This window comes from Gambusia affinis, linkage group LG09 (genome assembly GCF_019740435.1).
Source record: "Gambusia affinis linkage group LG09, SWU_Gaff_1.0, whole genome shotgun sequence".
NCBI lineage: Eukaryota > Metazoa > Chordata > Actinopteri > Cyprinodontiformes > Poeciliidae > Gambusia > Gambusia affinis.
In genome coordinates, this window is record NC_057876.1 from 6,698,799 (window position 1) to 6,711,468 (window position 12,670).

Here is a 12,670-nt window from a genome sequence, read left to right on the forward strand (position 1 = left end):
TATCAGCGTTCACACGCACACACACACACACGCGCACACACACACACACCCTTTGGAAATCTGAGAGTGTGTTGGTCTCTCTTCCTCCGTACCCAGAGTTCCTGGCCCCGGGGGGTGGAGAGTCTCTTCACCCGTCTCACACGTCCAACCCAAACACACAAGAACCCACGCGCGCACACACACGCACACACACACACACACTGGCAGCAGACCACATCACAGGGGTCCATTCCTCCCAAAGTCCACAGGTCTCTGGATAAACATATTATTCTGGATGAAATGTTTCCCGTATTTGTTATTCTTTGCTCCGAGACTCCAGGTGGAATTGGTACCAAACCAAAAATCATACTCGCACAATTCTTTGAAAGAAAGGGGGGAATGTTCCAAGCAGAGGTGGAGGGGAATGAGAATTCCCTTTCGGAGCGAGACCTTGTAACAACATTCGTGCAGATTTCTTGCGATCGGCCCAGATTCTTCCCTCTGCATCCAACAAAGGCCGGGCTGTGTTGCAGGGAAGCGGATCTCGGTCGGCGGACCGCCGCTCGCCGTCCCGTCCCCGAAAACCAGGAAGCGCTCTGAATCCGATCCAGTCGGTCCGAGAGGCGCTGGTCTTCACGGGGACGCGGCGGTGTGTGAGAGCGCTTCGCTGCTAGCTGCCTTAGCTTGACCGGAGATAGAAAGTGACGGCTGAGCAGCGGCTTCCAGTCGACATGAAAGAGTTCGGAGGCAGACGGCGATGATGGCGGTGTCTTGCTCACTTATGCAATTACATTCAAATTGCTGCCAGAGCTTCCAACCCTGACTGGGGCCGCGCCGGGGCCCGGAGGGAAGCAGGCGGAGAGGTGATGATGTGTGCTGGGAGATCACACGCTGCCCACCTGTACCTCCAGACGGGTGGATGCTGGGCGGATGCAGTCATGTATTTCCTGTAGGTGGATGCGGAGACGTTGTAGCACCTGCAGCTACAGCTCAAAACAACAGTGACCTTTCATTTTTGTAGTAGCTTAAGCTAACCTGAATACTTACAAGCTTCCACTTGGTAGACTGAAATAACTAACCTAAAGTCTGTCAACCACTTTGAAAAGTTTTTCCATCCCTACTACGTTTTCATCTTTGTCACGTTTTTTTTTTTGGTTTAGCTCCCTGTCAGCAGACGACAACGCAGCGCTCTTAGGCTTCACATGTAGCGCATACCCACGTTTTTGTGCCTGTGGATGGATGGGTACGAAAAAGTATTCATTCCCCCATTTTTTATTTTTTTTTACATTGTGTCAAACTAGACTCAAACCTTTGTGTATTTATTGGGATTCTATTAGACAAACCAACATAAAACATATCTCTTAATTGTGGCATGAATGGTTTTCTTTTTCTTTTTGGGAATTAGAATCTGAAATATGTGGTGTGTAGAAGACCAGAGCCCCAATCCATGATATCGTCACCTTCCTAAAATAATGGCCTGAGTCATTGTTTTTGCCAAGAAACAAAACAAAAACACCTTTGACAAAAAGTGACTTCAGACAGTGGCGCAGTTGGTAGAGCTGTTGCCTTGCAGCAAGAAGGTCCTGGGTTCGATTCCCGGCCCGGGGTCTTTCTGCATGGAGTTTGCATGTTCTCCCTGTGCATGGTGGGTTCTCTCCGGGTTCTCCGGCTTCCTCCCACAGTCCAAAAACATGACTGTCAGGTTAATTGGTCTCTCTAAATTCTCCCTAGGTGTGAGTGTGTGTGTGAATGGTTGTTTGTCTTGTATGTCTCTGTGTTGCCCTGCGACAGACTGGCGACCTGTCCAGGGTGAACCCGCCTCTCGCCCGGAACGTAGCTGGAGAGGAACCAGCAACCCTCCTGACCCCATTAGGGACAAAGGTGAACAGAAAATGGATGGATGGATGGATGGAGTTCAGACATTTATTTAAGGAAGGTGGTGATATGAAAATGGAAAGAATACATTACAACTGCAAGACTACCAAGACATTGTCGTCCACCTAAGCAACACTGGAGGAGCTGCAGGGATCCACTGCTCAGGTGAGAGGATATGTTATAATTGACAGCTGTTAGTTGTGCGCTACACAACTGTGGCATTCATGGCAAGAAGAAAACCATTCTTAAAGGGACAGTATTATGTACGTTCCAGGCACATAGCGCCGTTTGACAACACAATCCAGTAACTTGCCTTCAGTTGCTATAAAAGTGCTGCAAATGTCGAACGTGATTTGAATGAAATTTGACTTTGAAGCCGCTTTGAAATTGAAATTGGGCTCCTGTTTCTTTAAGAAGCTCCCCCTCTTTCCGACAGTCTGCGTCATCGCAGCAGCAGCAGCGTTTGTCCATTATGCTGTTTACAGTTTTTAGGAGCGTCTGAGTAAGAAGTAGAAGTGAAGCCAGCAGACTTTCAGTCCCAACAGGCGTTTGCTAATCGCTGCTGCCGCTAGTCTGGAGGGGCCTGAGCAGGGAAGGCGCTTCAGGGAATCCTGAATGATTGAGGGGTTTCTCAGATGTGCACAAAATATTCAAGGCAACACAACAGGTATGTTTGTGATGAAGGAATAGCATTATAACATGATCAAGAAAGAAGATTTTACATAACAGCCCCTTTAACAGAATGCCATAAGAAGTCCCGTTAGCAATGTGTAAGAGACAGAAAAACAAGTGGAAGACGGTTCTCTGGTTAGACAAGAAAAGTATTAACTATTTTAGCCTGCGTGCAGAGATAAGATGGATTATGCAAAACACGTGGCAGTTCTAAGAAATTCAGGCTGCGAGAGACTTTAAGACTTGAGCAGAGGTTCACCTTCCAGCAAAACAGCAGCTCTACACATAAACCCAGAGCTAGCAAGGATTGGTTTAGACCAGAGCGTGTTGAGAGAATAGAGCGGCCCAATCAAAGCCAAGACCTTAATCTAACTGGGGAGACCTTAAAACCTGCTGCTAACAGGTGCTCTCGGGGCAATCTCACTGACCTTGGGCTTGTTTTATTTATTTATTTTTGGCAAAGAAATTTCACTGTGCAAAAACACATCCCAAAGCTGCGACTGCATCAAAAGGCACATCTACAAAGTATTGACTCAAAGAGCAGCTGAATGCAAATGTGAGACATACTTTTCATTTTTCTCTTTATGAAAAACGTGCATTATTTCCCAGTGTTAAAATCCCAGTAAAGCACAGTGAAGTATGGGGGCTTTTAAAGAGACAAACGCCGCATTTTCCAAGTTTGAACCAATGGGATGAAGTCCCTCTGCCGTGTTAGCAGTCACCACACAATCCAGTCACAAGTATGACAGGATCTGATGCTCCCCGCATACTAATCCCCGCAAACCTGCAACACGGACTTATTTTATTTCCCTGCGACGTGTTTGTTTTCATAAACCAGCCTCTCCACCCACACCTCCCCTTACATCACCAACTTTTTTTTTTTTAACGTCTCTCTCATCCCCCCCAACCCCGGGGTCGGGGAGCGTGCGCGCCGAGACTCAGCCCCGAATTAGAGGCGAAACAAAACGCAACTTATTCCGCTTCAAAGAGACGAGACGGCAGACAACCCGGAGGTTTCGCGACGCCGACGTGAGACGCGTCTCGTGGTGGACTCTTGCTGCTGTGTATTGAACATAACGCGGCTTAAGAAGCAGTCTGCTGGTGTAATTCATCATCTTTACCAGGCATTAGGAAGATGCGACGTGATTGGAGGGAGGGAGGAGGAGCAACGCTCTTGCACAGCTCGGTATTCAGCCGAGGACTTTCGAAAGTGTAGAGGGGGGCACAGGGGTCACGAGGTGTGCGTGTGTGTGTGCCTGGGCTTTTTATGTGTGTGTTTGTGTGCGTGTGTGAGTATGTGTGTGTGTGTAATAGGGATGGCAGCATCACCAGTCCTCCAGGGCTCAGCAGGCTAATTAATAATGAATCCCAGAGAGTCTGTGTTTGAAATGCAGATGTGCAACTGCCAGCTCCGCCTGCTCCTTCAGAGGGACCTGTCGGTTCGTGTGTTTGTGCATGTGTGTGTGTGTGTGTGTGGGTAGATGGGTGGGTTTGCGTTCTCCACAGGGGGAAAGTATGTCGGCTGGTTGTTTAGCAGTGGCAGAGAACTTGCTCACATCCTGCACGAGACTCGCGGGGGCCATTCATTAAACATCGACCACATTTTTGACTTTTGAGCGAGGTTTCCTCCAGGAGGCAGCCACAGGAGGAAAGCAGATTTCTGTTTTTGCAACAACTTTGGCCTCTTTTTTTCCTTCCTCTTCTTCTTCATCTGGCTCCGAGGTGCCATCGGAGGCCTCGAGAAGAGACGAGCCTCTTCTCAAACTCGGCAGAGGAGGAGGTGTGGTGTGGGGGGGTGGAGGTGCTGAAGAGCTCACGTCATGTTTCTCTGCTTTTTTTTTTTGTTTGTTTGTTTGTTTTTTCCCTCTTCAGTGATCTCTGTGCAGGATGCTCCGAGTTTATGTGAGCGGTTTGAAATTTAACAGATGGTAAACTTTTATGTCCTTCTTTTGGTTGTTGTTAAAACCGTCATGGCTCCTTTCTGTGACCCCGTAACAGCAGCAGCCTCTGCAGCCGGCAGCACCTGTAACACAGTGAAACACACACACACACACACACACACACACCAGCAGTGAATATCCCTCGAATCTCAGGTGTTTCAGTTCCTCACAGATTAAAACAACCTCATTTTCCCTACATTAGGTTTTGTTCTCTGAGTGTAAAACCTGGACAGACTCTACAGAGACCCCTGTAACTTTTTCCTTTTAAAACATTTAAAACCAGCACCAAATAATTTGATGCTGGAATTTGCATTACAACTGGAATGCTAAGTTGCTTTACATTAAAGCTTTAAGGTGCTTTTCAACTCAATCCCAGCCTGTTTTAATAACTAATCTGGCAGCATAATTTGAAAGTATGAGCTTAATTTGACTGTCTAAACTTTATCTGCTGAGTTGTTGTTTTTTTTTTTTTTGTGCTGCTTGATAAAATGGCTCATGTTCCTCAGGTCAAGCTAATAAAAACTCAGCAAGCTTCAAGGCGTAAGGCCTGTGTAAATCATGAGAACTTTTTTTATTGTTATTATTGTATCATAACTTTAGGTAATTTGCCTTTTGGGTTATGAAGAATTTAAAACTTCTGTTTTTAATTCTAATTTTAAAAGTGGACAAAATGTCCAGGCAGGCATTTCTCCTCGTTTGGAATACATCACATTTATTAAAGGTTATTTTCCTGTGGGTTTTATTTGAGGTTTTCTTACGATTTTCATTTCTTGTTATGTTTTCTTTTCTATTGTGTATTTTGGCTTGTTCATTGTATTTTATTTCATGCTCTTTTAGTTCCGCTTTCTTCGTTTTAAAGGTTTTATTTTGTTTTTCTTTAGTTTTGCTGTTTTATTTCCCCTTATCTTTAGTGTTCACTTACTTTTTCTATTTTATTCAATGTTTCTGTTTTGCCTTTAAATTTTTTTTTTGTTTAATTGTTTTTTGTTGTTTTTTTTACTTTTATCCTTCTGTAAAACCCCATAGGTTTCATTCACAAATAAGCAAAACTTATGTTTTAAAGTAGGTGGAAAAAGCTACTTTATTAATTTATTAATCCTGCTATGCTGAAGGAAACGCCCTCTGTACAGTATAAGTTATATTTCATGCATCTGGCCTTTATTAAGTAACAGCGCTACTTAAGCCTTCCCTTTGAAGTACATCAAATTTTCTAAAACCATCATTAGATGTAAAAGAGCAGAAAAATAAAAAATTAAAGGAAATACCTCCAACTATAGAAGTGAAAGTTGTGTACATTCATTTCTTGGTGACTGAAACTGGACGTGTGTAAAATCCTACGCACATCCACACAAAGCCTGCAGAGTGTGGCAGTGCAGAGCAAACAAACGCAGCCCACTCTCATACATTATACAGTCACTCTCTGGTCAGTCCGGCCGCGTTTCCAGCCCTCGTAGCCTCGGACGGACACACAGACGTGCGCGTAAAAAGGAGCAGATGGGACTTTTGTGCTCGACACGTCGTTCCTCAGCACTTTAAAGCGACGTTTTCGAATCAGGCTAATCACAAAAACAAACAGCTTGTCACAGAGAGCGACGTGAGGCCGGGGCTCGTCCTGTCTGGACGTGCTGGAGCTGTCCTTTATTAGCGACGTCACGGGTTAATGGGAGTATCGATTTTTCTGTCTGGCAGCTTGCAGGACAACTTAGTTCAGACTGAGAGATGACAAAGGCGCCCTTTTCTTCCTTTCTTTCTTTTTTCATTTTCAAAAGAGCAGACAAAAAACAAAACATCTACTACGTATTTTTTTGGCAGGGCGGTTTGTTGTTTTTCCAGTTTACTCACTGTGGGTCAGGAAAAAAAAAAAAGAATAGCAATTATAATATCCTTTGTGTCCAATGTATGTGAATAAATAAATATGTGGCCTTGCTCTGTTGGCGGCATGGGGCAGATTTTAGGCTCCTTGGGGGAAAGTTTCCAGAAAGGTCACGACACTGAAAGTGACAGGTCCCGCCCCGAGGCCCAAGGCGCTCTCAATAGCAGACTAAAGCCTGATTTATCTGGGAGCCGCAGCACGGAGCTGGGAGCTGCAGGGTGGAACATCAAAACCATAAAAAACCAAATGAAGCACAAAACGCCCAGCCGAATTCAGACGCGCGCTTCAATTTTTGTAATAAACAACTCGTTTTAATCTTAATTCAAAAGGAGAAGGGGGGCTAACAAAGCTGAACCTCAGTGTGGATTCTCTGAAGAACAAACCCTGGAAGTTTGAGATATTAACACAAACCAACATTCTCTTGTTTACATTTTTATATACACTCTATGTGAGGTTTTCTTAAGGTTTTTTTTTCTTTAAAGGTTAATTTTAGTCATTTAAATTTCTTGACAGAATATAAAAGAGCTGCAGCCAAGAGGCAATTTAACTTGACAAATGCTAAAAAAAAAATTACTTAATAATTATGGTGAAACAATTAATCTAAAGCTCTAATTAATCTTTATCATGTTAATTGAAGTATTAATTAAAAAGCTGGTAGCATTGAGTCTCACTCTGTAAAAAACTGAGGTTATTAAATATTAACTATTACTAGGGGAGGTGTTTTTTACTTTTTAGAAAAAAATATCAGTAATAACTATGTTTCAGACATTTTCGTTACAAATCCCAACTGAAGATGGCGGTTCAATCAGCTGCTACTCTTATCCTCTAGTCTTGTTTTCAGTGTTTCATGTTTATGTTGATTTTATTAAGGATGAGTACAGCAATAAAATTGTTTTAAGACATCTTTAAGAGTTTTAAGTTCCTGTATTGGGGCAAGAATTTAAGTTTGAGTTCAGGTTTAGCTAGCTTTACGGCAGTTCTAATGCTAAAGCGAAACTAGATTTTAAAAAAACCCAAACAATTCTTACAGTTGTAGTAGCCATTTAAATTATAGTTGATTTAAATCAAGCACATTAGGATTTAAATGTAATATTCAAAGATGGTTGAAATTTGACATTAACAACCGACACATTTGGATTAGAATTCAAATAAAGACGTTTTGTGAATCAGCTGTTAGCCCATTTCGTCTCCCGCTGAGAACAGTGAAGCTAATGTGCTCAATTTAGTAATGAGTTCATCAAGTCAGCAGCAGCTGAGAAGCGTCATGAGACTTGTGGTTGAGAAAGTTTCTGCGTTGGATCGAGAATTTAAGTCTGCGTCCAGCTTTAGTAGAGTTAGCGAAGGCGCTAATGCTAATGTCAAACTAGCTAGCAATTTGGACTCCTGGGGGGGGAAAAAAACAACAAAAAAACAGTTTTTTTTAAGTTTGTTACTTATTGAGTAACGTTTAATATGGCAGTCACAAGATACTTAATTTTTTTTTGTTGGTTCGTTTTAAACAGGATTTTAGGAAAACAAAACTACGGAAGCCGAGGATTCAATGTAGCGCTGCGTGGTGCGAATTAAACCGATGTAGGTATATTAGTCATCTTTATTTGGTTTTACTCAACTGTTATTTTGTTGCGTAAAAGTTGTTTGATTTTATTATTATTATTATTATTTGTTTTGCATTTTTCAATTACTAAAACTCAAACGGGTGAAAATTGCCATAGGTAAAGAAAATAAGACAGAACTTAAATAAGACTTAATTTGAGTAAAATTAGCTCGATAATGGCTTTTAGCTTTCACGTGAATTAATCTTGTTAGTAAAGCAACTGTTTCAAAACTGATTAGAATTTAGTTTAATTTATTAGTAAGTCTTTTCAGTGTTAAGAAATACTGATTAGAATCTGCCCAAATGATTCTAACCTGTTAAATCAGCAAATGTGCTAGCATCAAGCTACCACGTTTGCTGCATTAACAGATCTGATCTTGCCCTTTATTTTTAGACGAACCCCGGTAGTTTACTGCTGACTGATCCGTTTATTTCCTCCCCTTCCCCTCCTGCAAATAAACTGCAAACCGCCCGAGTCACAAGACAATCGTTTAAAAATTCACCCTCAGCCGCCAAACAAACACAAACAAAAAAACGTGATAAACAAGCGCGAACAAGCGTCTCCACAAAGGCGAAATTAAAGAAATGATAGCTCATTAGTTTCAGTTGTTCGCCAGTAATGTGCACCTTGTATGGAGAGGAGGCTGCAAGTGTAGCGGGGCTGGCTCGGGTTATCTGTGAATGGGCCCTTTATTGGAGGCGCGGAGCGGGGATTTGCCTTTTATTCGCCTCGCTATGGAAACGCGCTCGGCGGCAGAAAAATGTCGACGCGAATAAAAGGGAGTCGGCACAAGGAGCGTTTCTAGAGAAGCATCTGTTACACTTAGAAACTTAGACTATGGAGAGCGAAACAACCCCCCCTCTCTCACTTTCTCTCTCACTCTTTCTCTCTCAATCCAAGTCCTGCTTTATGCGCCACAGCAAACACAGGCAAATTTATATTTGGGAAATAAAAGACGCAAATATGTGATCCCTTCCCTTCCCTAATTCTTCCGTATTGAAATGTCTAATTCGAGCGGTTTAGATCAAACGATGTAGTGCGTGTATATTTTAATCCATTTTCAAAACTCAATTCGCTGAGGCGTGTCATTTCATATGACATGAAAATGTGGGTCCCTTATTGAGAAACTGCTGCCATCAATAGTGGTGCAAGTTCACAACAAACGCCGCCACTTCTTCTTCTTTTTTTTTTTTTTTTTTTTTTTCCAACCCCTTAACGATTCAAACGAAGCAACCCGGCTCACCAAATCTAGGCCAGTGGAACAACATCGCCTTTCACATCAAATATTCAGCCACTTTTAGCCGAAATTCAAAGAGAATGGCTATAAAGTATTCAGACGCAGCTCCACGCAGGAATTAGACCAGGAACAAAACAAACATATCCATACGATTTTCTTTCTTTCTTTCTAATTTCCCACCCATCTACTTGGGCAAGTTTACAGGCTCCATTATTCCTCCTCCTCTCTCCCTCTGTCACTCCGAGGCCCCGTCCTCCCTCCAGCGGGCCGGCCTGCACTCCCGCCCCGGTCAGCCAGCTCACCTGCTCCGGCCTCTTTTCTCTGCCCCCCCTGGCCCCCGTCTCAGCCTCGGTTCTCCGTCAGCGCAGCTTGTGCCTCTCTCCGCTCTTCTAATGACTTTCTGGTGGCTGCTGCAGCCTTCTTTTTATTTCTTCTAAATGTATGAAAATGTATGCAAATTTAAATCAAGCTTAAACCTGGGAGCTGCAGCAATATGTTTAATGGAATTTCAAACCAATAAGGGGGACGGTGACGCAGCCGCCCGCTAATGGCAAATGCAATCACGCAGCTGTATTAGCTGGAAGATATGCAAAAGTGATGCATAATAACTGCGAGGGACTTTGCTTAAGTGACTACAACTTGCTGAATTCTTTACGCGGCGATCGCTGAATACATCTACGGAAATGTCGTCTATCGTTTATCGTGATAGAATTATTATTTATTTATTTTTGATTTATCGTCGTTACTATAAATTCCGATTCTGTTTCTGTTTTTCTTTTTAAACTCACACTGCCATCTTTGTCGGGATTGTTTTTACCGTCTTCAATGAGGACCTCAACAAATATCCATACAACTTCAAATTAGATTCAATGCGGCTACGGGTCGGAGCTTAGTGATGTAAGTCACTTCTTTGTGTGACCGGTGTCCTGCAGAAGTGCTTCACAGATGGATGTTTTTCAGGAACACTGTTTGCGCTCGTGGGGCTTTGATTGCTACGTGGAACCGCCTTTCACCTTAATTACAGCTGCAAGTCTTCTGGGGGTACAGCGGCTTTTAGAGCCCTGTCTCCTCTGCATGATGCGGCCATCATGTTGGATGAAAAGTGTCTCTTAGCATACATCTTTGAAATATTGCCAACGATTCTTACATTGGATCCAGACCAGGATTCGACTGGTCCCTTCTAACTGATTCTTCTTTATTATTTTTTATCCAAACTGGCAGCTTTGGCTGTATAGGTTTTAAAACTTTTGTGCTGCTGGAAGGTGAATGTTAGCCACAGTGCGCAGACGATTTTGTGCTTGACTCCATTTGCTTCCTCTTCAACTCTCACTGAAGAACAGCCTCCCCACAGCATGATGCCGCCACCACCATGTTTTAGTGTCAGGAGGTGTTGATCAGGATGACGCTTCTGATAGATTCTGTGGATCTCTGAAGCGTCTCCAGAGAGATTGACTCCCTTTTTGATCAATGCTGGTCAGTTGACAAGCACGCTAGAAGAGCAATGATACCCTGCTTTTTCCTTTTGCTCTTTGAAATAAGGGTCAAGGTTTTAACCCGATTCTTCATTTTCCTTCATCGTCACATTGTGTACAAATTAGGCGACTTTTATTCAGGGGTGTTAGAGTAAAAGGGGCTGTTTAAAACAAAACTCCACTCCACACTTTGTTATTTATTTGCAAAGACGAGCAGAAAGGATTTAATATTCTTGAGAAAATAAATCTCAACAACATTGAGATCTAATTTCTCAATATGAAATTGAGAGTTACATTTTATTCAATGTGCTTTTCCTGTTTTTCCTTTCGCCAAAGTGACAAAGGTTTTCAAATGACCTGTGCGTAAAAGAATGCGTAAAAGCGCGACTCTCCACCCAACACCTGATCATTCCTTTCCCTTGTTAAGTTAATAATTACCAGTGCGAACTGCTCTTAGTTTGATTGTACGCCTCTAATTTAAGTGCTGGCACGTCTAAGAAATGCCGTTGCGCTTTAATCCCTTTCTTCGCACGCGCTCAAGGGTGACGGGAGCAGCAATAAAGGCGCGCGTAAATCAGTTGGAAACTTTAATTAATAAACAGGAACCGCGCTCCACGCTCCCATCACTCCGCAGCCAGACCCAGTCGACCGATGCTGTACGACACCACTTCCGGTCCGACTGCCTCCGTGGTAACCCGAGCTCCGCTTCCAGAAGGCGGAGGCTCGGCGAGTCTCGCGGCACGTCATTGGCGGAGACGCGTCGGCCGTCGGCGCGTGAGTGGCGGCGGAAGCTGTCAGTCAGTGCCAGGCTGCAGACGGGGCTCCGGAGAGAGGGAGATGTCAGATGCTGAACCGCTGCCTCCATTCAGTAGCATTAGTGGGGTTCAGCAGCCAGCATGGCCACAGCTGCCTCCAGCCCCTACACCCTGCTCAGCCCCAGCTCCATGATCCACGCGGACAGCCAGGCCATGCAGCCCGCGAGCCCCTACAGAGGGCACCAGAAGCTGCTCCAGAGCGACTACCTGCAGAGCGTCCAGAGCAACGGGCACCCCCTCGGGCACCAATGGGCGAGCAGCCTGTCGGAGGGCAGCCCCTGGTCCTCCATGGAGCAGCAGGACGTGAAGCCCGGCAGAGAGGACCTGCAGCTCGGCATCATCCATCACCGCTCCCCGCACGTCGCGCATCACTCCCCGCACCACAACAACCACGGGAGCCACCCGGGAGCCTGGGGCACCCCGGTGTCCCACAACTCCTCCATCACCAGTGGGCAGCAGATCATCTACTCCCAGACAGGCTTCACCGTCAACGGCATGCTGGACCACGGCGGCCTCACGCCGCCGGCCAACCCGCAGGGCCAAGGCATGCACCCGGGCCTCAGGGACACGCTCAGCCCTGAGCACAGCGACCTCGGCGGGCACCACTGCCACGACCACTCGGACGAGGAGACGCCGACCTCGGACGAGCTGGAGCTCTTTGCCAAGCAGTTCAAGCAGAGGAGAATCAAGCTGGGCTTCACGCAGGCGGACGTGGGTTTGGCCCTGGGTACGCTCTACGGCAACGTGTTTTCCCAGACCACCATCTGCAGGTTCGAGGCCCTGCAGCTGAGCTTTAAGAACATGTGCAAACTAAAGCCACTGCTGAACAAGTGGCTGGAGGAGGCGGACTCGTCCACGGGCAGTTCCAGCAGCATAGACAAGATCGCAGCTCAGGGGAGGAAGAGGAAGAAGAGGACGTCCATCGAGGTGAGCGTGAAGGGGGTCCTGGAGACGCACTTCCTCAAGTGTCCCAAGCCGGCCGCGCAGGAGATCACGTCGCTCGCGGACTCTCTGCAGCTGGAGAAGGAGGTGGTGCGCGTGTGGTTCTGCAACCGGAGGCAAAAGGAGAAGCGGATGACGCCGCCCGGGGAGCCGCCGCCGCCGCACGAGGGACCCTATTCGCACAGCGGGAGCGCGGGGGACACGTCCTCGTGCCACGATCTCTGACCGCGCGAGGAGGAGGAGGACCCGCCCGGTTACGGACTCTGGAGC

General features: G+C 45.4%; 1 protein-coding gene across 1 annotated transcript in view; it reads left to right on the top strand.

The window, feature by feature from the left end:
• Nucleotides 1-11,000: 11,000 nt before the first annotated feature.
• The window catches only part of LOC122837290 (POU domain, class 3, transcription factor 4-like), a 2,908-nt gene continuing 1,238 nt past the window's right edge, over nucleotides 11,001-12,670 (top strand). Inside the window, exon 1 of the mRNA XM_044127542.1 lies at nucleotides 11,001-12,670. This exon is cut by the window's right edge and continues 1,238 nt beyond it. Coding sequence (XP_043983477.1) covers nucleotides 11,540-12,625 — 1,086 coding nt within the window. The 5' untranslated portion in view covers nucleotides 11,001-11,539 and the 3' untranslated portion in view covers nucleotides 12,626-12,670.